At 42.2% G+C, this 22,747-nt stretch overlaps 1 protein-coding gene across 1 annotated transcript in view; it reads left to right on the top strand.

The window, feature by feature from the left end:
• The window catches only part of LOC146834644 (calcium-activated chloride channel regulator 3A-1-like), a 637,940-nt gene that overhangs the window by 293,011 nt on the left and 322,182 nt on the right, over positions 1–22,747 (top strand). The window contains exon 7 of the mRNA XM_085602115.1: positions 14,094–14,318. Coding sequence (XP_085458241.1) covers positions 14,094–14,318 — 225 coding nt within the window. The remainder of the gene's footprint in view (positions 1–14,093; positions 14,319–22,747) is intronic.

Raw genomic sequence — 22,747 nt, 5'->3', positions numbered from 1 at the left:
TGTCGTGGAAATTGGATGAATCTGTTGATGTGTCTCATCACTGAGGAAAGAACTTCTTGTACCACTGAAAATTTGTTGTGAATATCCACCAGATGCTGCCACAGTGTATTACAATAATCCTGTGGCCATAAAGTAAAATACTGCCATGAGTTTGACAATTGGTGTAATAGATTTAGGATTTCTACTGTGAGGCTCCAGCTGATAAGTTAAATCCAGTATAGTTTGGCTATTCAATCACAAAATGTTGATAATATCCAGTTCTTCCATGGTGACAAGGTCTGGAAATGGTCGAAAAACCTGAGGCTGGCATCTCCTCACTCTTCCTGGGTTCATAGGCCTGCATGAAAATGACAACATTTTAAAACATTTACAAATTGGTTTTTAGATAAATAACACAAATGTCATATTTTGAAAAAATATGTGTATCATTTCTTAACTTATGTAAAATTGGTGTATACTTTTAACAATAATCATTTTTTAAGTCTATTGATATTAAAAAAGATAATGTGTAAATAATACATTATAAATTTACTATTTCACATTATTTTAATATATACATTTTTTCAAACAAAATACTGTCAACGGAAGTGTAAACAACATCATGCCACTATCTCATTAAACCACAGTAACGCACTACATATAAATGTATTTTTCTAAATTAAAGAGTAACATTAGCATTTTGTATATGTAAACAAAGTAGCCACCATTTTGAGTGGTGGTGGTGCACTAAACATTCACAGGCACACTATTTGACTATCTAAACATTTGGAATTAGTCAACCGTGGTAGAAGTTGACTGCCTAGTGGGTTTGACACTCCACAACGGACCCAGGCATAGGCTAACATGTGTGAAAGCAACGTACGACAGCCACTGGATGTGTTCAGCACCATTGACGATCGCAAGCACCCTGTACATGCACACAGCACTTCAAAAAAGCTCTCTTGCCCCCTAACACTGCAGTCAACAAGACTTCCTCAACTTTTGCTGCTGTTTCCAACCTCTGGGAGAAACGATGCCAGGAAGAGGAGGTGAGAGAGCCCCAGCCTTCTCATCAGAGGAGCTGGAGTTGGTGTCAATTGAGGTCCTGTCCCTGTAAAGTCTACTCTATGGCTCACCAGAGGAACAGGTACATGTTATCTATCTAGGGCCTCCATCCGAAGCGTCAGTGCCGACAGATTTTCCGCTAAGCTAGTGCAGGTATCTTGAATCTTCCGATTTGTTTCAGAGGTGGAGAAGCGAACCCCCATCTCCACCGATAACTGCCTTAACATCCCGGGCTCTGTGCTGCTAGCACCGAGGATGTATCTGCTGGCTCATCTTGTTCAGCTTGACTACCACCACCTGCCATAGAGGCCATGGTGGTCGCCTCTCTTAACGGAGAAAATTGATTAGAAAGAGTAATGGCACAATTTAACTCCAGGGATTCACCCAACGCTGACGCAACCTGTTTTGGGGCTTTTGCATTATCCCGGGTATTAGCCATGAAATACGACCTAAGTGAGGGAGTCACTTTAGTAGGGACTTGGTTCTTATATTTCTTCCAGCCCTTCACAGGAGTAGATTTCCCAGGTTTATTGAGAGGCTTCCTATGTTTGTGATTTATTACTGCAGTATCTGTGGCTTGACAAGGTTGTTCGAGTTGTTGTGCAAAAGGTTCTTCTCCTAAAAGGGTGCGTCATCTTAATTTGTATCTTTTGCCTAGGGGTACTTCTGATTTGTTTAGTTTTAACAGACCGCCCTCGGTAGGCTGATTCCCTTTTTTCCTAAACAGCCCATATTGCCCAGATTGCTGTGTAGCTAACTCCATGGGGTAAGGAGCGGTCTCATTCCTTGATTTAGTTATCGTGATTAGCTTATCACCGAATGTAACAAGGCATGCCACTGAATAACTTTTTTCTGGAGCAACATTAAACTCGGTACCTGTATTCAGCTCTAAATGATGTCTAAAGGTGATGAGGGTTTTTGTATCTGGATGGGATGGGATGGGATGTACTGAGGAAACTACCCCTACAGTAGTCTGAGCAGGGACCAGAGAACTGATCGTAAGAAAGGCCCCGGGCACAACGACACTCTGCAAGTGCCCTCGCTGCCCCAAATAACGTCCAAATAACGTCAATAGTGGGCCACCAGCAAACAATAATATATCAAATTGTAACCCCCCCTCCCCCTTACCGCACCGCACCTCACTGGAGCAACAGTCTCAACTCTGGCCTCTGGCCTCGCGTCCCCACTGCCTCGCCCACCCAGGCTATGGAGAGCCGGAGGCGCCGCTCACCGTCCACGAAGCGAAACCGTGTCAGCTGTGGCTCCGCCTCACTTCTCCTCGGATCACACAAGGAAGCAGGGAAGACTCGGTACGCCCACACCGGAGCAGGCAGGGAGGTAGAGAGGCTCGAAATGAAGGTCCCGGACAGCAACGAAACAGCAAAAAAAGAAAAGAAAAAGGTATGCACAAACTTCGGGCAATCTTCAGGGAAATTCAGTGGTAGAAAACCAGAGCTGAGACTAGAGGGCAGATGACTCGCGACCGGCTGGCTAGCTGGCCGCCATGTTCCCCCTTGTTGTAAATGTATCTAACTGTTTTTTTTAATACACAGGCTAGAATGTCCCTTTGAGGTCCTGAGTGGAGTGTAGTGAATGACGTGGTGTCATTTATTTTTTCACATTACATAAAATAGTGTGAATTTTTAAGCATATTATGACTAGAGAACATTAGCATGTGTTGTGTGTTTGGAGTCCTGTATTTTATCTGGTGTGTATTTTGAGATATATCTATGTATATATATGATTTTCAGGTAATATTTAGTAATTTCACATCATGTAAAAAATAGAAAACACAGTATATCTTATTTACTCCTGTACATAGATATAATTTATAGCATATCAAATGAAAATGATGTTTGCTATGTGTATTCTCCCACATATCACTCAGGTGTCTCCAACCACTTGTTTGGGAGCTACCAGTAGTCCCAGACACCTTCAGAGTAGCTCACAGCCTTCAGTTATTCTTCAAATGAGCACAAGGTCATATTTTCATCTCAAAGTTAAGGGAAGGCTGTGTTCAAGTGACATCATGATCATCATGCTGCAGATAGCAGGGCCTGACAATGAGCAGTGCTCAGTCAGATTTGTGGGCCAGGCTGGGGCTGAGTCTCAGAGGTGAACAACTAAAGCACTGAGGCATTTGCCCCTTCTCAACTCATAATTGGAGTTGCTTCTGTATGCTTTAAAATGGAAGGAAAATGAAATGGAGAATTATTATTTACACAAACTGTTGAAATTGCACAGACTTTCAGTCACCTATATAAATATATCCCTTCATATGCATACACGTTCATACATCCCCAAGGAGCACGCGCTCAGTGACACATATGGCAGCCCTTTCATAGTGCTCTTAGCTGACCGTGGGGTGCCGGGTTCTAATGCACAAGTTGTTTAGCCTTCAGTTTTCCACAATGACATTCACTGATGTTAGGTAGCTTGTGATTTATGTAGTAAAATCTTGTTACTTCTATACAGACAAATAACACAGTTCTTTTTCTTTCATTTCTTGTATCCATAAAGGTCAATGACCATTAGAAAAAGGAGATATGGAAGGCCATCGTCAAGAAGGTGTTGACCCTGGTGGTCTACATGTGGTGCACCATTCACTGTTGCAAGAGGTTGGAGGACTTATAATGCTGGACCAAGAAGTCATCAAAAGCCCAGCTCAGCAAGCCCTCCCAATGTGGGAAGGGCGTGCGCTGCTCCCTGACCCCCTAATGGCCCGCATACTTGTGGTGGCCTATCCGGAGCTTGATGGGCAGTTGAGAGCCAAAAAGCAGCATCAAGGGGGTGGAGTTCTAGTGTGAGTTCAACATGTTTATATAACAGAATTTTGTTACGGCAACTAATTTTGCCCTCAACATTAAGGTTGAAACATGTCAAACCCAGAAGAAGAGTTCTTGAAGGTGTAAGCTGCTTTGCACAAGGTGTATGATGTTGTGTTTTGTATATGAATTTGTGGAAAGGGATACCACCTGATTTCTGTTTGCTACCAAAGTTCTGGTTTCAACAGACACATGCCTGCCTAAATAACAGATATATATGTGTTTGTTTGATGTTATAAGAGACAGTTGTACCAAACAGGCCAGTAGTCTTTATTGTGTCTGGTGTGAATTTTTAAGCATATTATGATTAGAGAACATTAGCATGTGTTGTGTGTTTGGAGTCCTGTATTTTATTTGGTGTGTTTTTTGAGATATATCTATGTATATATATGATTTTCAGGTAACATTTAGTAATTTCACTTTATGTAAAAAATAGAAAACACATTCTATCTTATTTACTCCTGTACATAGATATAATTTATACCAAACCAAATGAAAATGATGTTTGCTATGTGTATTATCCCACATATCACTCAGGTGTCTCCAACCACTTGTTTGGGAGCTACCAGTAGTCCCAGACACCTTCAGAGTAGCTCACAGCCTTAAGTTATTCTTCAAATGAGCACAAGGTCATATTTTCATCTCAAAGTTAAGGGAAGGCTGTGTTCAAGTGACATCATGATCATCATGCTGCAGATAGCAGGGCCTGACAATGAGCAGTGCTCAGTCAGATTTGTGGGCCAGGCTGGGGCTGAGTCTCAGAGGTGAACAACTAAAGCACTGAGGCATTTGCTCCTTCTCAACTCATAATTGGAGTTGCTTCTGTATGCTTTAAAATAGAAGGAAAATGAAATGGAGAATTATTATTTACACAAACTGTTGAAAGTGCACAGACTCTCAGTCACCTATGCAAACGTATCCCATCATATGCATACACGTTCATACATCTCCAAGGAGCACGCGCTCAGTGACACATATGACAGCCCTTTCATAGTGCTCTTAGTCTTGGTATTTAGTTCAAAGCATAGTATCTGGCTCTATGTACAGTAGGCTTACAGTCAATGTAGCTGACCGTGGGGTGCCGGGTTCTAATGCACAAGTTGTTTAGCCTTCAGTTTTCCACAATGATATTCACTGATGTTAGGTAGCTTGTGATTTATGTAGTAAAATCTTGTTACATCTATACAGACAAATAACACAGTTCTTTTTCTTTCATTTCTTGTATCCATAAAGGTCAATGCCCATTAGAAAAAGGCGATATGGAAGGCCATCGCCAAGAAGGTGTGGACCCTGGTGGTCTACATGTGGTGCACCATTCACTGTTGCAAGAGGTGGGAGGTGGGAGGACTTATAATGCTGGACCAAGAAGTCATCAAAAGCCCAGCTCAGCAAGCTCTCCCAATGTGGGAAGGGCGTGCGCCGCTCCCTGACCCCCAAATGGCCTGCATACTTGTGGTGGCCTATCCGGAGCTTGATGGGCAGTTGAGAGCCAAAAAGCAGCATCAAGGGGGTGGAGTTCTAGTGTGAGTTCAACATGTTTATATAACAGAATTTTGTTACGGCAACTAATTTTGCACTCAACATTAAGGTTGAAACATGTCAAACCCAGAAGAAGGGTTCTTGAAGGTGTAAGCTGCTTTGCACAAGGTGTATGATGTTGTGTTTTGTATATGAATTTGTGAAAAGGGATACCACCTGATTTCTGTTTGCTACCAAAGTACTGGTTTCAGCAGACACATGCCTGCCTAAAGAACAGATATATATGTGTTTGTTTGATGTTATAAGAGACAGTTGTACCAAACAGGCCAGTAGTCTTTATTGTGTCTGGTGTGATGCTTCTTCACTATTGTGAATGATGTAAAGTTAGCCCTATCACAAGATACATACCATTAAATGTACTTATGATACAGTGGATGTTCCAAGTGTCACATTGGTAAATTTGTTTTATACCCAAACAAGAGTGAGCAAGTTAGCAAAAATGTCTAGTTACATCAGCTTAAATGGCTGCATTTTATATTCAAAACATATCCCAATGTGTTTTGATGACAAAATAATATTTCATTCATGTTAAAAGTGACAGATTTGCATGATGTCTTACTCCTGCACAAGAGTGCATGTAAGCCAGTCTATTTTGTGAAAACTATTTATGAGAGGCATACAATTTTTGGAACAACATGCATAGGAATGTGTACACGTTGGTGACAGAGTCACACATGCCCAAAAACATTTTTCAATGCCCTTTGCCATGTCTGCATGATAAATCAATGATGAAGAAAAATAGGATACTTAAAGGGGCATTTGCAGATTAAATGTTCCATCACATATATGTTGGAGTATCCCATCTGGAAAACTCCAAATCAGGCCCAACTCATGACTCATTAGGCAAATGTAGAAATGCATCAAGGTGTTGCAAACTGTGATTTACAGTTGAAGCTTTGAAGTAAAGTTGTAATCACCCTGCAATGCATAACCTTGTCAGCTCAAATACCACTTTATAGACTAAAACTCCTACATTAAGCACAGTGCTTAATTTACCACTAGCGAGTGGACACCATAAATGTGGGAACTGCTCCACTTGTGAGAACATGAGCAGAGGAGAAGAGCTTGTGCATAGACAAATCAGGATCCAACATACGACCTGCAACTCTTAGAACATCATATGTTGTGTCATTTGCCCATGTGTAAATGCTTACATGGGAAAACCATACGCAAACGTATAATCCAACACAAGTCGCGCATCCGGTGCAAAACTCAGAATGTGCCCATGGTACAACAAGATATGCAAATAAACCACTGCCTGTCAGATCTGCAATTGACAGTATTAAGACAAGAAAAAGCTATCAATTCAGAACCCATCTTGATAAGGCTGGAAGCACAAATGATACTTCACCTATGCACTGCAGAGAACAGTCTGAATGAACTGTCAGAGATAGGGAATGTCTTTGCGTTAATAACAAATGTGGGAGTGTAAACTCCACAAAACAGAAAAAGCAAAACGGAGCTCCATCTAACAGTATAGGGGCATAACAAACCATTGTTTGTGCACAATAGAATGAAATGCCTTAAAAACGTAGGTTCATACAATCAGAAGCTATATACACGAGATATGATGTCAATACCTGGCATATACACTTTTTCATTCAATTGAAGGTCTCGAGAGACAATTACGGACCCCACAATGAATGTTAAATTTAACATTAAAGATGGGAGAAAGTAGGGAAAACCTAAAGGCTTTCAGGTAATAAGATAAGGCAGGGACAAAGGTTTTATACATGTACACACAGTCATAGTTACCCCATTATACAATAATAGACACGGAACTACAAGGATAAGAGTGAGTATTAACAAAACAACGTATCCCATGATTCTTGGGGCTTCACTTCCGGCTTCATCGCTGCTCAAAAGAGACCAGGAAATGTGGGAACCAATGATAAAGTGAAGCAACAGCATTGAGGATGAGGACGCTGTCCGGGGGGCAGGTTAGTCAATCGAGTATTGCCACACATCGTTTATATCGGAAGACCATCAAGCAAAAAGTAGTTTACCCATTGTGTACACCGTTTCCCTCCAAAGCACCTTGGGAAGCGGAGTATATGGACCCTGAAGCATCTATGTGATTTGCTTTACCCAGAGCCCATCAGCCTTTCATTAAACAGGAGCAGACAAGTTAGGGAATGATCTTCTCCATAGCATCCCGTGATAAAACATAATGTAAAATTCGCCAGTATACTTACGTCGAAAGCAATGATGGAACTCCATTTATAGAACCTTTTTCTCCTTTCTTTAGAATTTTGGTGTTGACAAACCCACCCCCAACGGCACCTCAATTTATGGGTGCCTGACTACAATTGGAGGACTCAAGCCTCCGAACAAAATGTAAGGACCCTTCCTCCTTCTTCCTCCAGCTGCTAGTAAGAATAAATAGAATAAAAAATGCATGACTGAGCTAATTTCTTTCCCCCACACTTTTTTCTTTGCATGGTTGAACCAAAGGGTAAATTCATGACAGTATTGAATATATTTATGAGAACCCCAGAGGCGGCATTTACTGAACCAAGTTACAGTACGTTTTTATGCAGGGACTCATTTGATTATTAATCACCACTCTATACAGTCTGTTCACTTAAGCTCACCCCATATATATATATTTATTTTTCATATACAGTATCCCCCACATCTTTAAGCCCTGAAGAAGACCTTCACCAACGAGACACGCCCACCTAGAAGGTCAAAACTCATCGGCGGAATTTAAGGATTTGAGGTCACCCAGTATCTATAAAATATTATTACAACATCACGGAAAAGAATGAGAGGATTGATAACTCTTCACTTAATGTTCATCTGAACCCTAAAGTGCTTAATTTGAGCCGGTGGTTTCCAGTGTTCGGCACCTGCACTTAATCATCAACACCAGCACTTTGCAAGAGCGTCATTTAAGGACATTTTTGGGGAGATTAAGTGATTTTCAAAGCATGGTGATTCATTCTACCTAATCTTTTATACATCTTACTCATTGTTTGAATTTGCTACCCAGTACACGTCACAAAGAATAAAAATTAGAGTGCTGCGCTGCGGAGGAAGGAGACACTTTGAAGGTAATGAAAAGCACATGTCTAATACGATAGTCCTCTGCTTTGCCCCTAAGAGAGCACTGGCTTGCTGCAGAGGAGTGAAATGGACAACACGAGACATTTCGATTATGGATTGAGTCAATTTAAAGAGCTCATCTCAAACAAACAAATTAACCACTGGTTTAAGCTGCTAATGTTGAGCCGACGCCGAACCTCAAGCCTGGTTCCCCAGCTCCGAGGTCGGCAGCTCTGGACATTGCACCACATTCTCACCCCACTTTCGATTTTTTTTAGGAAGTGCTAACATGGGAAATGGGCTTGTGTAAGCTGTCTCCTGACGAGAGCCCCAGAACTTCGTTTTTTACAAATTAACCACTGTTGTGTGCTCCGATCCCATAGGGCCACCTTTATGCCTAATGGACCATACGATAGAGAGTGATAATGTATATATACACCCAGCGATACAAATGTATCAGTGTGACAGTACATTTCAATATATACAGGATACCTCAATTATATGTTTATTAGTTTGGTGAATTAATAGCATTGTATATGTTGGACACTTATGTATGTTGTTTTTTGTTTGAAAAATCTGAAAACACATGTTAATGTATGTACAGACAAGTTATATGAGACTTTGTATTTGTTTTGGTGGTCTTAAGTCTCTATTCATGTAAATTGATGTTTTGCACTTTCGCATTAATATAATTTGAGCGATGGACCTGCCCACAGAGAACAAATAGTCTTATGTGTTTTTGAGTGTCCCACCTTCTTGTTTCCTTTCTGTTTCAATTCCGATTTGTACATGTAATGTTATTTGGGAAGCCTGACACTTAAATGCAAGCAAGTGTGATACACTAGTGAGAGAATTTACTATATTAAAATAATAAGTAGAGTAAAACCTTTAACCATTATTGCCATTGAAAATGGTTTATGCATCTAGGGTGTGAGGGGTCCCCATGTTTTGTTTTCTACTTTTAGAAAGAGGGCATTTCTCTCCACTTACTGCTCTGTGTGCGTTGCAGCCTGTCTCCAATACACAACTAGGATGGGTGACAGCAACACTATGTGCATTCCCTCTAGACAGCCACAAACACAGAAAGGGTGGGTGTGACAGAGGACTCATCTGCACTCATCTTAATTCTGATAGCTCTTCCTGGGCGGGAAGAGGGAGGGGGAGCAGGCACTTGCACTTGAACAGGCAGTGTCCTGTTGCCCATACAAAGGCCATATTGCTCCCTACTGATAGTCTGCAACCAGTATTGGGATGAAAGTGGGACCTGTGCAGTTCAAGGGCCTGCTTTGAAGTCATCCCCACTTCAAAGATACAACTGGGTATAAGTACTGGGGCTCTGACCCCACCAATACAGACACTTCTGGATCTACAACTGCACTTTGTCAGAAAAGCTGCTGTGCTGCTTAAAGGACCCATTGCTAGATTGCTGACCTGGAAGGCCTACTTTTCTCCTGTGTTGCCCTGCTGCCTGCTGTTTTCTGACTCTGCTGAAAGAGAACTGGACTCTGCCTTTTTTCTGTCAATGTGTGCTAAGGACTTGTTGGCTCGCCTTCTGTTGCTTGATACTCAGGAATATCAAAGTCTCTACCCTTGCTCTCATGCCTGGTTCACTGGAAGTGGCCCCAGATACTTGCAACACGGACATCGATACCTCTCCTGTCTGTGTGTAGCAGAACCGGAGCCTCGACCCGGTTGCAGGAGTTAAATTGGGGCTTTGCTCTCAGAACCAACACATTGCCTGGTTCACTGGAAGTGGCCCCAGATACTTGCAACACGGACATCGATACCTCTCCTGTCTGTGTGTAGCAGAACCGGAGCCTCGACCCGGTTGTAGGAGTTAAATTGGGGCTGTGCTCTTAGAACCAACACATTGCCTCGAGAACCTGATGCATTGGAACCGTACATCACCGCTGCAGCAGCTAGGAGAGATCGATGCATCCCTTGACTGCGTAGAGAAACCCGGCACATCGCTCTTCGGAACCAACGCATCTTGGGCCGGTGTATCTCCTGCGGAACCAATGCATCGCGATCACTGCGTGGAGGAGAATCAATGCATCTCCCAATGCATCTTGATGTTGTGACCACGAAAGGTACTTTGTGCAACGTGGTCTGTGTGGAACCTGTAGCCGGCCTGTGCTCCATCGCGGTCAGCCACAAGTTTGGCTTTACCCCAGTCTACATGACCCCAAGTAAACACTTAAGAGCTGTTTGCTTCTAAGCACTAGTACTCTTTTTATTCTCTAAAAATCCATAATTCAACTTCTACTTATTGGATTGTTGTCGTATTGGTCTTGAATTATTTATCATATCATAATCTGCTTTTCTAAACCTGTGCGGAGTCTTTTTATGGTGTTTTCATTGTGTTACTGTGTGTGTGTGTGTGTGTGTGTGTGTGTGTGTGTGTGTTGCACAAATACTATACACATTGCCTCTTTTGATCGGCCTAACTGCTGTGTGCCAAGTTACCAGAGGGTGAGCACAGGTTAACTTTTTGCGTCTGTATAGCTTATCCTGACTAGAGTGGTGGTACCTGCTTGGACACGGTGTATACCTTTGCCAACCATAAACCTCATTTCTATCAAATACTATGTACTGTTGTTTGTTTACCTATTTTGAGATTAGAAAGGAAATGAACAAACTGAACTGTACTGCAACCGATGAGAGCTATGAAGAAACTGCAAACAGATACATAGCAAGTATTAAAAGTTAAAAAAATAAATCAAGTTGTGTTATTAATTATGTGCAGGTTTCGACGAGAAACACTATACCTGCTCATGTTTATTATCCCTGCAATTAAGAGACATATATCTGTGCCCTGTGATAGTTAAATATAATTTCGGGCCAAAGTACATTATAAATATGCATTGAGTAACTTCATCAAAGATTAACTGAAATGGCTCGATTTATTTGTTTTTACCTTAATTTGCAATGGACTGTAATAGTTTAATTAATTAGTCAATATTTGCACTTTTGCTCTGATTACAAGTGCAGTGCTAAAAGTCCATCCCTGTGCAAACACAAATGTGCCCAGGGATCCTTATTACAATTAGTTTGATAGTTATCACAGCCGCCTGATTTCCCCTTGATTGATTCAGGCAAATCAAATTTGCTGAAATTTATCAAAGAGAACTGGTCTGGGAAAAATACGTAAAATGAATTGACCTTATTATGTATTTTGCATGTTATGCCTCATTTTGTAGTTGAAAATCTAAAATATGAGGTTTTTACCTCATCCCAGGATAAAGGTATTTACCTGATGTAGTAAATATCACACCCTACTCCACACAGCTTGGAATCCAGGGCTATTGTAAATTATAAAGGGGCCTTAACTGAAATTTGTGAATTTAATCATCTTAATTCTTGGCATTCATGCCATTTGTATGGAATAATAAATTGTGTTTTCTTACAGAATTTTTTTTTTTCCAATATATAATTGTATGCAATGGAGACATTCAATGTAATAATGTATTTTCATCCTTCTTAATGACAAGGGGATGTTTGGCATTAGTATGACCTGTAAGCATTGCAATGTTTACCATTTGTATACTGGGGAAGCCAGAAAGAGACAAAGCAGGCTGAGTAACCAATATATGGATATGTGACTGCAGTTCTCTCTCTTTGAAACTGTAACCAAACAAGCATTGGCAAATCCCATAGGCCTCGCCTATGTGAGAGCTACTGGCTTTTCCAATGTCTTTTAGCCATATTGTGCAGCCACATGGCTGCTGTTCAGCATGGCTAAAAGTTTGTGGCATGGTGTGGCGTAGAGTGGAGTGGTGCAGAGTAGTGTAGTGTGGAGTGGTATAGGGTAGAGTGGCATAGAGTTCAGTGGCACAGAGTGGGGTAGTATAGGATGGAGTGGCATATGGTAGAGTGTCATAGAGTGGAGTGGCATACAGCAATGTGGCACACAGTAGACTAGCATAGAGTACAGTGGAGTGGAGTAGAGTAGAGTAAAGTAAAGTGATGTCGAGTAAAGTGGCATGGATTGGAGTCGCAAAGAATAGAGTGGCATAGAGTAGAGTGGCACAGAGTCGAGTGGCTTTGAGCAGAGTAGAGTGGAGTGGCATAGTGTGGAGTAAAGTAGAGTTGAAAACAGAAGAGTGGCATAGGGTCGCATTTAGTGGAATGGAGTGGCATAGACCGAAGTAGTGTAGAGTGGAGTGGTGTAGAGTACAGTGGCTTAGAGTAGAGTGGTGTAGAGTGGTATTGTGTGGAGTGAAGTGGAGTGGCGTAGAGTGGCACAGAGTGGAGTGGCATAGAGAGGAGTAGCATAGAGTGGAGTGTCATAGAGTAGATTGGTATAGAGTAAAGTGGCATAGAATAGAGTGGCGTAGAGTAGCATCAAGTGTAGTGACATAGAGTGGAGCATAGAGTGGCGTAGAGTACAGTGGCAGAAGTGGCATATCATTGCGTTGAGTGGCATGGAGTGGTGTGGCATAGAAAAGAGGGGCATACAGTACAGTGACATAGACTGGAGTGGAATGGCATAGAGTGGCATGGTGTAGAGTGGCATGGTGACACATAAAGGGAAGTGGCATAGTGTAGAGTGGAGTAGATTAAAGTGGAGTGAATTAGAATGGAGTGGCATAGGGTGGTTTTCAGTAGAGGGGCATAGAGTATTGTCGAGTGGAGTAGAGTGACGCACTATGGTGTGGCATAGAGGAGTAGAGGAGAGTGACAGAGTGGGGTGGAGTGGAATAGAACGTCATAGAGCAGAGTGGTATAGAGAAAAGTGGGATAGAGTGGGGTGGAGTGGAGTGGAGTAGTGTGGAGTAGAGTGGCATAGAGTGGAGTGGCATACAGTGGTGTGGAGTGGCATAGAGAAGAGTGTAGTGCCTAGAGTGTAGTGGCATAAAGTATAGTAGAGTATAGTGGCATACAGAAGAGTGGAGTGGCATAGAGGAGAGTGAAGTTTCATGGAGTAGAATGCAATGGCATAGAGTACAGTGGCATAGAGGAGACTGGCATAGACTGGAGTGACAGAGTGGAGTGGAGTAGAGTGGTGTACAGTGGAGTAGAATGGCATAGATTGAATAAGCATAAAGTAGAGTGGCATAGAGTAGTAACAATGGTGGTTGTAACTAAAGCATCAATAGAGATGGCAGTTAGGGTGAAAATAACATAAATAAGAAGCTGCATGCTTGTCTTAACAGGAGGGATGCACATTGCATGTCCAGAAATAATACCAAAATGTGTATAAGATAAATAAAAATAGAGTGCTACAAAAAGAAAAGGAAGAACAAAGACCAAGGAAGAACACATGTGCTTGGTCCATGCTCCAGGGAGGAGCTAACACAAGAAAGGAAGGGAAGCCTACAGGACCAAAGCAATTGAAAGAATGCAAATGGGAGTGACAAAAACAACTAATAGTATGCTGCAGGTGGGTATAAGATCACTGAATTGTAAACAGTGCATCTCGCAGCACAATGCATGAGCTGTGTAAGCGAGACCTAAAAAGGGAGTCTCATTTGAAATGTAATTCTAATTTTTACAATACACTCAACACAAAAACCCAATGCACTTTTAACTAACTTTGTAGATTTTAATCATTGTATAGTGATGCATTTTCTATTTCTCTGCCTTCTATGTTGCTTGGAGACATAAATGTGTTTTTTGTTTGCCATTTTGTTTTAGTATGATCGAATTAACCGTCAGCTGCAAGCAGCAGAGCTGTTTCTACTACAGATCATTGAAACAGACTCATTCGTTGGTATTGTCACTTATGAATCTAATGCATACATCAAAGCTGACCTACATCAATTGATCAGCGCCAACGATAGGAAGAATTTGGTTAGCGCACTCCCGAAAACAGCGTCAGGAGGAACAAACATATGTGCAGGAATACGAAAGGGATTTGAGGTAAAACACATTATGCATGCTAAGGCTTATTGTTCTACTTCATTGTATTCCTGTGAATACTATACGTTATATGTGGCATGAAACTGATTGTACGTCATGTATGGCTTTCAAGTCATTATCGGGAAATCAGGTTTCAAAACTTGATTAAACTGGTGTCACGGCAGATACTGATCCGCCTTCTCTCCTAGGTCTCCAGAGACCCGAGAGAGGTGGTGGAATAGCGGTTCATGTTCCACCATCTTCTCCTTCTTAAACAAGTCTCTGTGGACCCAATTGAAGATGGAGAATACAAACTGCCACCTTCCTTGTCAATCTCAGGTCTGCGCAAAACTGTACTGACAGGGTGTTCCAGGCTGCCCTGATGAGTGGGTGTCTCACACAGCCATTATTGGTGAAGCACTGGCTCTACTCCCAAATTGAGAGCAGGAAACAGGGCTCCAGGAAAGGTTGGAAAAGGAATGCACTGAGAATGTATGGGGGAATATGGATTTATGTCTGGCATGCTTTTGCCAACGTTGGGGCCCAGACATTGTTTATTAGTGTGGATGGGAGGGTGGCAGGTTGCAAGGTATATTTTGTGAATTTAGGAAGAGCACTAACAAGTGTGTTGGGGTGGTTGGCAGAACACCAGGTAATTACTATTTTTAAAGTACTGCTAAGCAGAGGAAGGTAAAGGAAGTGAGGTCATGTTGTGCATAGCTTCCACATGGTCACATATTTAACAAGCAATACTGAAAGATGTATTTCACCAATAGCTTAGTCTGCCTTAATCTTACATCCTGCTTCAGATTACAGTTTGTTGAATATTCTCAACCCACATCCAGATAACGCTCTGAATCTATTTGGTCAGTAAACAGTGGGTGTGCTGCTGCTATATATCCATGCTTGTGTTAGCCTCAATGCCAACTCACTGAGGGCAAAATTCCCAAATCCATGTTTGTACCTATGTGGCATTTAGATGACCATATAGCATCATTAGGCTGAGTCATACATTCCCTAATGTTATGATAAATGCTATTTTGCTACATTTACTAACAGTGACAAAAAGAATGATAATCAGCCGTGGTCGGTAGTAGGAGTAACTGCAGGGCGGTGACGTGGGGAGGGGGAGGGGCAGGGCGGGGGGTAGTAAACTATTAATAAAAAAAAATTCATTGCGTGCACTGCATCGCATTTGGGGATGCAGTGCACGCAACGAAATTCGTTTTTTATTAATTTATATGTTAACTTACCTGTAAACCTCCGTAATCCATAGTTTACTACCCCCCACCCTGCCCCTCCCCCTCCCCACGTCACCACCCTGCAGTTACTCCTACTACCGACCACAGCTGATGATAATAGATGTCTCAAGTTAAATTTAGAGAAATTCATTCTTATGGATAGAATATTAGGGTAAGGCTAGATAGATTTAGCAGTCTGCCAGAGATTGTGTACATAATACAGAGACAACAATATACAAGTCAGCCCCCTTCAGCCACTGCTTCACTTGGATCAGCAACCTTTAGCCATAGGTCAAAGTCTTTGTTGATTGTTTCTTGGATAAGCCCTTAAAATATTTTTATTTTTCACTGACAGGCTATTGGCCTTCGCTTGGTTTATTCCACCTATATTTTCATTTATTCTTTAAAAATTAATAACTCTGATTATACTTAATGTTTTTGTCGTTTTGGCCTTGTTTTGTTCATAGAAATATCATCTATTTGTCTAAACTGGTGCGGAGTTCTTTTGTGGCATTTTCACTGTGTTACTGTTTGAAGTGTTACATAAATACTTTATGAATTGCCTCTTAAGTTAAGCCTGCCTGCTCTGCGCCAAGCTACCAGAGATTGAGCACAGTTTAATTTATAGTGTGTATCTGACTTACACTGACTAGGATTGTGGTTTCTGCTTGGACAGGGTGTATACATCTGCCAACCAGGAACCCAATTTCTAACACCCTCCAAGATTACTTTCACTCCAGATCTTTGATGGCTCATGGGAATGTGTTGTATAAAATCCCATTACCAATATTGGGGTTTGTTAAAAATCCACTGGTTCCCATGATCTCTCTGAAGCATCATACACCTTCTATGCTAGCAGATACAAAAGGATCCTTAGATGTATTCTAGAGTCTAAGATGGCCTCAACCTCAAACACTTGTTACCCTTCTATCAGAACCAGTGGAGGTGGAGCTTTAGGTGGTCCTGGTACAGCAACATTGATACGGGATACATGTACTAAATTATGGATTTTCCATCTTTTAGGTAAAGCCAGTCATACCCACTGTTTGATTTGGAAAATGGCCCACAAATTGGGTTGAAAGGTTTGGATGGGATCCTGGAATGGGTAAATGTGTAGTGGAAAGCTAACTTTATAACCCCAATATTGTAATTAGAGACAGGTCTCTTTTGGCAAACGCAATCTTATATGCTGCCTTGTCCTTAAGTAAATGTGCAATACCTGGTCTGTGAGTTTAATGGAGCTGTCGAAGTAGGGCTGTCACAGAGGGTACCTCAGTAATTGCAAACCCTTGATGGAACTCTTAGGTGCAACAAAGGGGAGAATACCCCAAGCAGGTAAGTAAAAAGTAGTTAATGGTTAATTCAGCTAAAGAGACCCATAAATACCATTCCTCAGAATGTTCCATTATAAAACAACTTAAGTATTTTTCCTAGGACTTGGACATCACTCTAGGGGTGGTAACTGGTGGATTCGTAATTCACAGTCCCCAATGACTGTAACAAAGTATTTCAAAATGTTGTAATGAACAGGGATCCTCTATCTAAAACTAATACCTCAGGGAGTTCATATAATTACTCTGTAGGAGTCGGAAAATGGTGAGTCAGTTCTGGGCTAATTGGTAATTTAGTCACTGGGATGAAATGAACACGTTCTGTGAAATAATCTACTATGACCAGAACTGAAGTGTAACGTTCAGACACTGATAATTCTAAAATGAAATTTACATCATTGTTTGTCCATTGATAAATTGGTATGTGTAAAGGTTACAGTACTTCCAGTGGTCCCTTGGCTTTGGCACGAACCACACAACTCTTGACATAGTGCATAACATCTTTATGCATCAAAAGCCACCAGATAATTTGTTGTAGCAGGTCTTATGTTTTACTGATTCCCTACTGGAGAATCATGAGTCCAGACACAAATAGATTTCTACGAGGCCCTTGTGGGAATAAAACATCTATTTTCATGAAATAACCATTCCTGCTTTATCATTCCATGACCTGGATCTTCTTCTAACCATCCATTTCTAGTAAGGTGAATATGTGCTTTCTGAGTTTGCAAAATAAATTCTACTTCACGGGGACCACCAACTTTTAAGGCCTAAATTGTGGAGGGTGAATCTTCCTCTACTCCTTCGTCCACTGCTGCTGGATAGGGTAGGCCTTCTGCTTTCCCTTCTCTCTTTCCTGGATGATAAGGAATCACATAATGAATCCTGGAGATCTGGCATGTCTAACATTGCTGCATAACATAGATGTTACAAACCCAGGTTCCTATGATCAGTCCAGACAATAACTTTATGCTTTGCCTTTCATATGATGATGCTACTGACTATATGCCTTCTTTATAGCCAGGAATTCTCAATCGTAGATGGTGTAGCCTTATTCTGCAGCATAAAGTGCTCTACAAAAAAGCAGTGGGAAATTATTCTTCCACCACTGAATGTCTGTGGGACAGCATGGCCCCAAAGCTGAAACCTGAAACAATAGTCTACAATAAGAATGGGAATTCTTTAATAGGATGCCTCAGTGAGGGTGCACTTGTAAAAACATTTTTTAATTGCTGAAATGGTTCTTTTAGTTTCCACCCCTTCCGAAACTTGAACCCTGCCTTTGTGAGATGAGTGATGGGCTTAAAAGATATCTCTAAGTTGGCAAACCCCAAAAACCTTTCAATCTCTTTCACATTGTTAGGTCCAGCCCAGTCTAAAACTGCTTTAATCCATCAGGGATCCATCTGTATGCCTTGATCAGAGATAACAAAGCTACTTAATTCTTCTGAAACTCACATTTCTCTAATTTTGCTTGGAGTGAGTGCTTCAGGAGTCGGAACAACACTTCTTTCTCATTTCTTTGATGTTCTTCCACAGATTTAGAGAAAATAAGAATGTCATCAAGATTTATCAGACCCCCAGGATATCATGATTTTGTGATTTGCAAAAAAATGGTAAAATCAGCACTGTTGTAAAAGTGCACAAATTTTACAAAAGTGCCCACAAAATTTGTGTTTAAAAAAATCATGGGGTTGATGCTCTTTTTACTGGCTCTGCTCTGCAACTGAGCCAGTAAAAAGAGGGTGAGCAACAGGCAAGCAGGCAGCAGAGGTGTAAACTTCCTCTGTTGCCTCTCTTTGAACAGCACTGAGTCCCCTGTTGTGCAATTAGCCTGTAGCCCACCTCACACATTTCTGTATGACCCCTTCAGACTCTGCAGGCCGTTATAAGGTACTCCTGCCACCCACCCTCCACTGCAATCCTCTCCCTGAGCCCCCTCTGTCTCCTGTTAACTCCACCTCCTGCCATGTCTCCTCTTGTGTGCATTTTTTATATGCCCCCAACCTCCGCTGCTGCCCCCAACCCCTGCAAGGAGCGCAAGTTGTCTGATGATAGAAAGAGCCCGATTCATATTCTAATCTGCTGTCTTCAGCAACAGACATCCTCCAGTTTGAGGCGCTGTGCTGCTGGAGACTCTGCACAGTTACAGATTGTGACATGGCACAATCTCCAGCAGTGGCAGTGCACAGGCCTTGCAGTATTTTTGTTGCAGGTACATTTTTTGCCCACCACAAAAATACTGTGCATTTTGAGGTTTTGAGCCACAAATGTTGCTTTTTTGGCCACACAATGCCGCAAAATCCTGGGTGGTCTGATTATTCACTACTTATTGAAACAAGGTATCCGTCAAGATGCCATTTATTTGATGCTATTACATGGCAGGGTTTTACATAGACCAAAAAGCATGACCAAATATTGGCCATTCCTAATGTTATAGGTGGTCTACTACTCATTGTCATCTCTGATCAGTACCAGATTTTATGCCTCCCACATATCCAACTTTATGAAACTCTTGGTAGACTTGATTGGATCCAATAAAACCGAGATCAAATGTAAGGGGAACTGATTGTGAACAGTTATGTTGTTAAGTTCAAGGTAATCAATACATGGTCTGTAGGTATTGAGGAATAGGGGACCCCATCTGGAGGAACCTTTCAGTGAGTAATCACTTTCCCAGAAACCAAATCAATCAGGCAGTCAAGTCAAGTCAATAATCTTTATTCGGATAAAAAGAAAGATATCCATAAAAGATGCAGTTCATACTACAATATTACAATCCATTAAGAGTAATATGAATCAATTATACACATTCCCTATAAAATCAGTGATATAAAATCCCTATATACAAACAAGTTAAAAAGATAAAAACGAACAATCAAATACAGTAAGCCTTTGTGTGCGACAATCATTCATAGAAAATATATCTATGTGCATCCAATCAATTTTCCACTGTCTACTTCAGTGGGCCTCTCCTTTGGTCAATCTTAATTTAACTGCAAGTCGCAAAAAGTGCACAGTGCTAAATAAGACAAAAGGATCGATCGACATTTTAAGGAACAAAAGGGCCACTTTGGCCTGTCTAATTTTGGCTCGCTTTAGGACAATTTTTAGAAACCGGGACCTTGGTAGTGCGTAAAAGGGACAGAGTAGGACGAAATGTAGGGTGTCTTGCGGAGATCGCAGATCGCAGCCGCAGCACCCTTTTGTCCTAGCATCGCTTACAAAACCAGCGGGGACTGACAGAATGTGATGCAAAAGATTTAGCATAAATCTAGTCATCAGGAATCTATCCTGTTTGTTGTATGTGTTAGACAGGTAGACTTCCATCCCCACGGAGGTTTTTGTGAGCTGATAGTCACGGACACTACGTTTTCGTCCTTCTATTTCCCCTCTGGCCCTGGCTATATGTCGTAGGTGGTCAGCCTTTGCGAGGACCAGGTCATTTTTGGCCAGTGTGGATGGATTATTAAAAAAGGGTACGTGGCCCGATAAATCTAATGCATCCCTGACGTATTTGAGCCAGGGTATTAGCAGGCCCTTGTCCCCCCCATGCAATCCTCCAAGATTTGTCTAGTTAACAATGCCTCGGGATTTATCCAGATCTTGATCCAACAAATTATCGGGTTGAGCTGTATCCTGTCACTGAGGTGGGGAATGCCCAGTTCCTCATGGGCGATATATGAGGGGATACATTGGGGCACTTGCAGTAGTCTCCTTAGGAACTTATTTTCTTCCACTTGGATTTTGCTTGAATCTGTGAAACCCCACAACTCACTCCCATACAGAGTCTTAGCACAGCAAACTGACCTATATAACTTTACTATTTCATTAGGCGACCACCGTCCAAGTCTACTTGCATAATTCATGATTGACCCTACTGCTCTCGGGTATTGACTACAATTATGCTTTGCAAGGGGATTGAAGGAGAGGTCCTTATCAAACATGATCCCCAAATAGTTAAAGGTTTTTACCTTCTCAAGTTTATGGGTGCCTATAGAGAAGGTACAATTCTTTAAAGGTGTTTTGCCTGCTTCCATGACATAAGACTTTGATAGGTTGGGAACTAAGTCTAAATCTGCCATGAAGCGTACAAAGCCGCTGATGAGGGTCTGCAAGCTCCTTCCTGTACGCGCCAGGAGTACCGCGTCATCTGCATAAAGGAGGACTGGTATACTTCTCCTCCCAATGCAGGGACAGTCGGCCTCCAGCTCTCTAAGTGCCTTGTCAAGCCCATTAATATAGAGCGTAAACAAAAAAGGGGCAAGGATACACCCTTGTCTCACCCCTCCACTGCACCCAAAGTCCTCTGTGACTTCCCCCCTCTCACCAAATCTGACCCTTGCCGTGGTATTTGAGTGAAGTGTTCGTAAAATATGGATCAGGCCCGATTCAACGCCCATCACATCCAGGATCTCCCACAGCCTTCTTCTGTTCACGCAGTCGAATGCTGCTGAGAGATCCATAAAAGCCAGGTAAACAGTGCCTTCCCTGGCCACAGTGTACTTCGCTACCAGGAGGTACAGATTGAGGCACTGATCAGTGGTAGAACGCCCATTTCTAAACCCGTACTGCACATCCGTGATGATGTTATTATCATCGGCCCAAGTCAACAGACGATTTAAAACAACTCTTCCCAAAATTTTTGCCGAGACATCAATGAGGGAAATTGGGCGATAACACTGCGGGTCGTTTTTATTGCCCTTTTTGAATATGGGTACAATAGTGGCCGTGGACCAGGATCTGGGCATACCTGCTTCAATGGCTGTGTTCAGCACCCTGGTCAGTACCGGGGCCCAGAGATCTATCTGGCTTTTGAAAAGGTCGGGGGGTATCCCATCTGGGCCTGGGGCCTTCCTCACCACCAAGCCCTCAATTCCCAGTTTAACCTCCTGGACCGTAAAGTATGACCAATCACCACCAAAGGATTCTGTGCCGCTATTTGGCAGCTCCTCAGGCTCGCCACGGTTGTATAGGCCACTGAAATGCGCCATCCATTCATCTGGCAAGATGTGGGAAGCCACCTGAGGCTTATTTGGGGGTTGAAAGCAAGGAGCATTTATAATCCTCCAGAAGCTGGTCATGTCATGGAGCTCCGCGGCCTCTTTCAGGGATTCCCAGGCCTCTGTTTGTAGGAGTATTTTTCGCAACTTCGTTGTCTTTTTGTACCGGGTCCTACACTCAGCAATCTCTCCTCTGTTCCTAGGGGCAGTTGATAGTGCCAATTTTAGGTCCCTATGGGCTCTAGAGCAGTTCTTATCGAACCATCTAGGGCAGAAATCTACCTGGGGCCTTGGTTTGCTTCTTAAGAGAGTGTCTATATGCTGTGCGGTGCCCTCAAACGCTGCAATCAGGTCCGTCCCCTCAACAGTGGGGTCTAAACATCTCCACAAGTGATTCTCGGCGTTGGCAAGGAGTGCTCTATGGAGTTGTTCCCCATCGATATTTTCCCATTTAATTCTTCTTCCTTGATCCTTTGCCTTAAATTCACCCGTAGTGGTCCTCCTGTCTATTTTAGTACCTGGAAAAATGTCCACTAGTGACATGACCAAGGGATTGTGATCGCTAAACGCGCTGGGTACTATTGTAAACTGGCCTATTCTGGTTATTAGGACAGTGGAAATGAAAATATAGTCTATTATTGAGTTACAGCCTCTTCCTTTAAAGGAAGGGGCTATGTTATCAGACTTCCCCCGATCAATCAGATCCATTGTCTGGGTTAGGGCGAACTCGCTCAGTATTGTACTCAGGGGCAGACCCTCTCTGGAGTGCTCCAGGTGCCAACCCTTAATAGAAGGGCAATTATCCCAAGTGCCACCTTCCCATTTCAGATATGGGCACTGGTGGCAATTAAAGTCGCCCATGAGAATTAGCTGAT

The sequence above is a fragment of the Triturus cristatus genome, chromosome 4_2 (genome assembly GCF_964204655.1).
Source record: "Triturus cristatus chromosome 4_2, aTriCri1.1, whole genome shotgun sequence".
NCBI classification, from domain to species: domain Eukaryota; kingdom Metazoa; phylum Chordata; class Amphibia; order Caudata; family Salamandridae; genus Triturus; species Triturus cristatus.
This window is presented reverse-complemented; position numbering and strand designations above follow the sequence as displayed.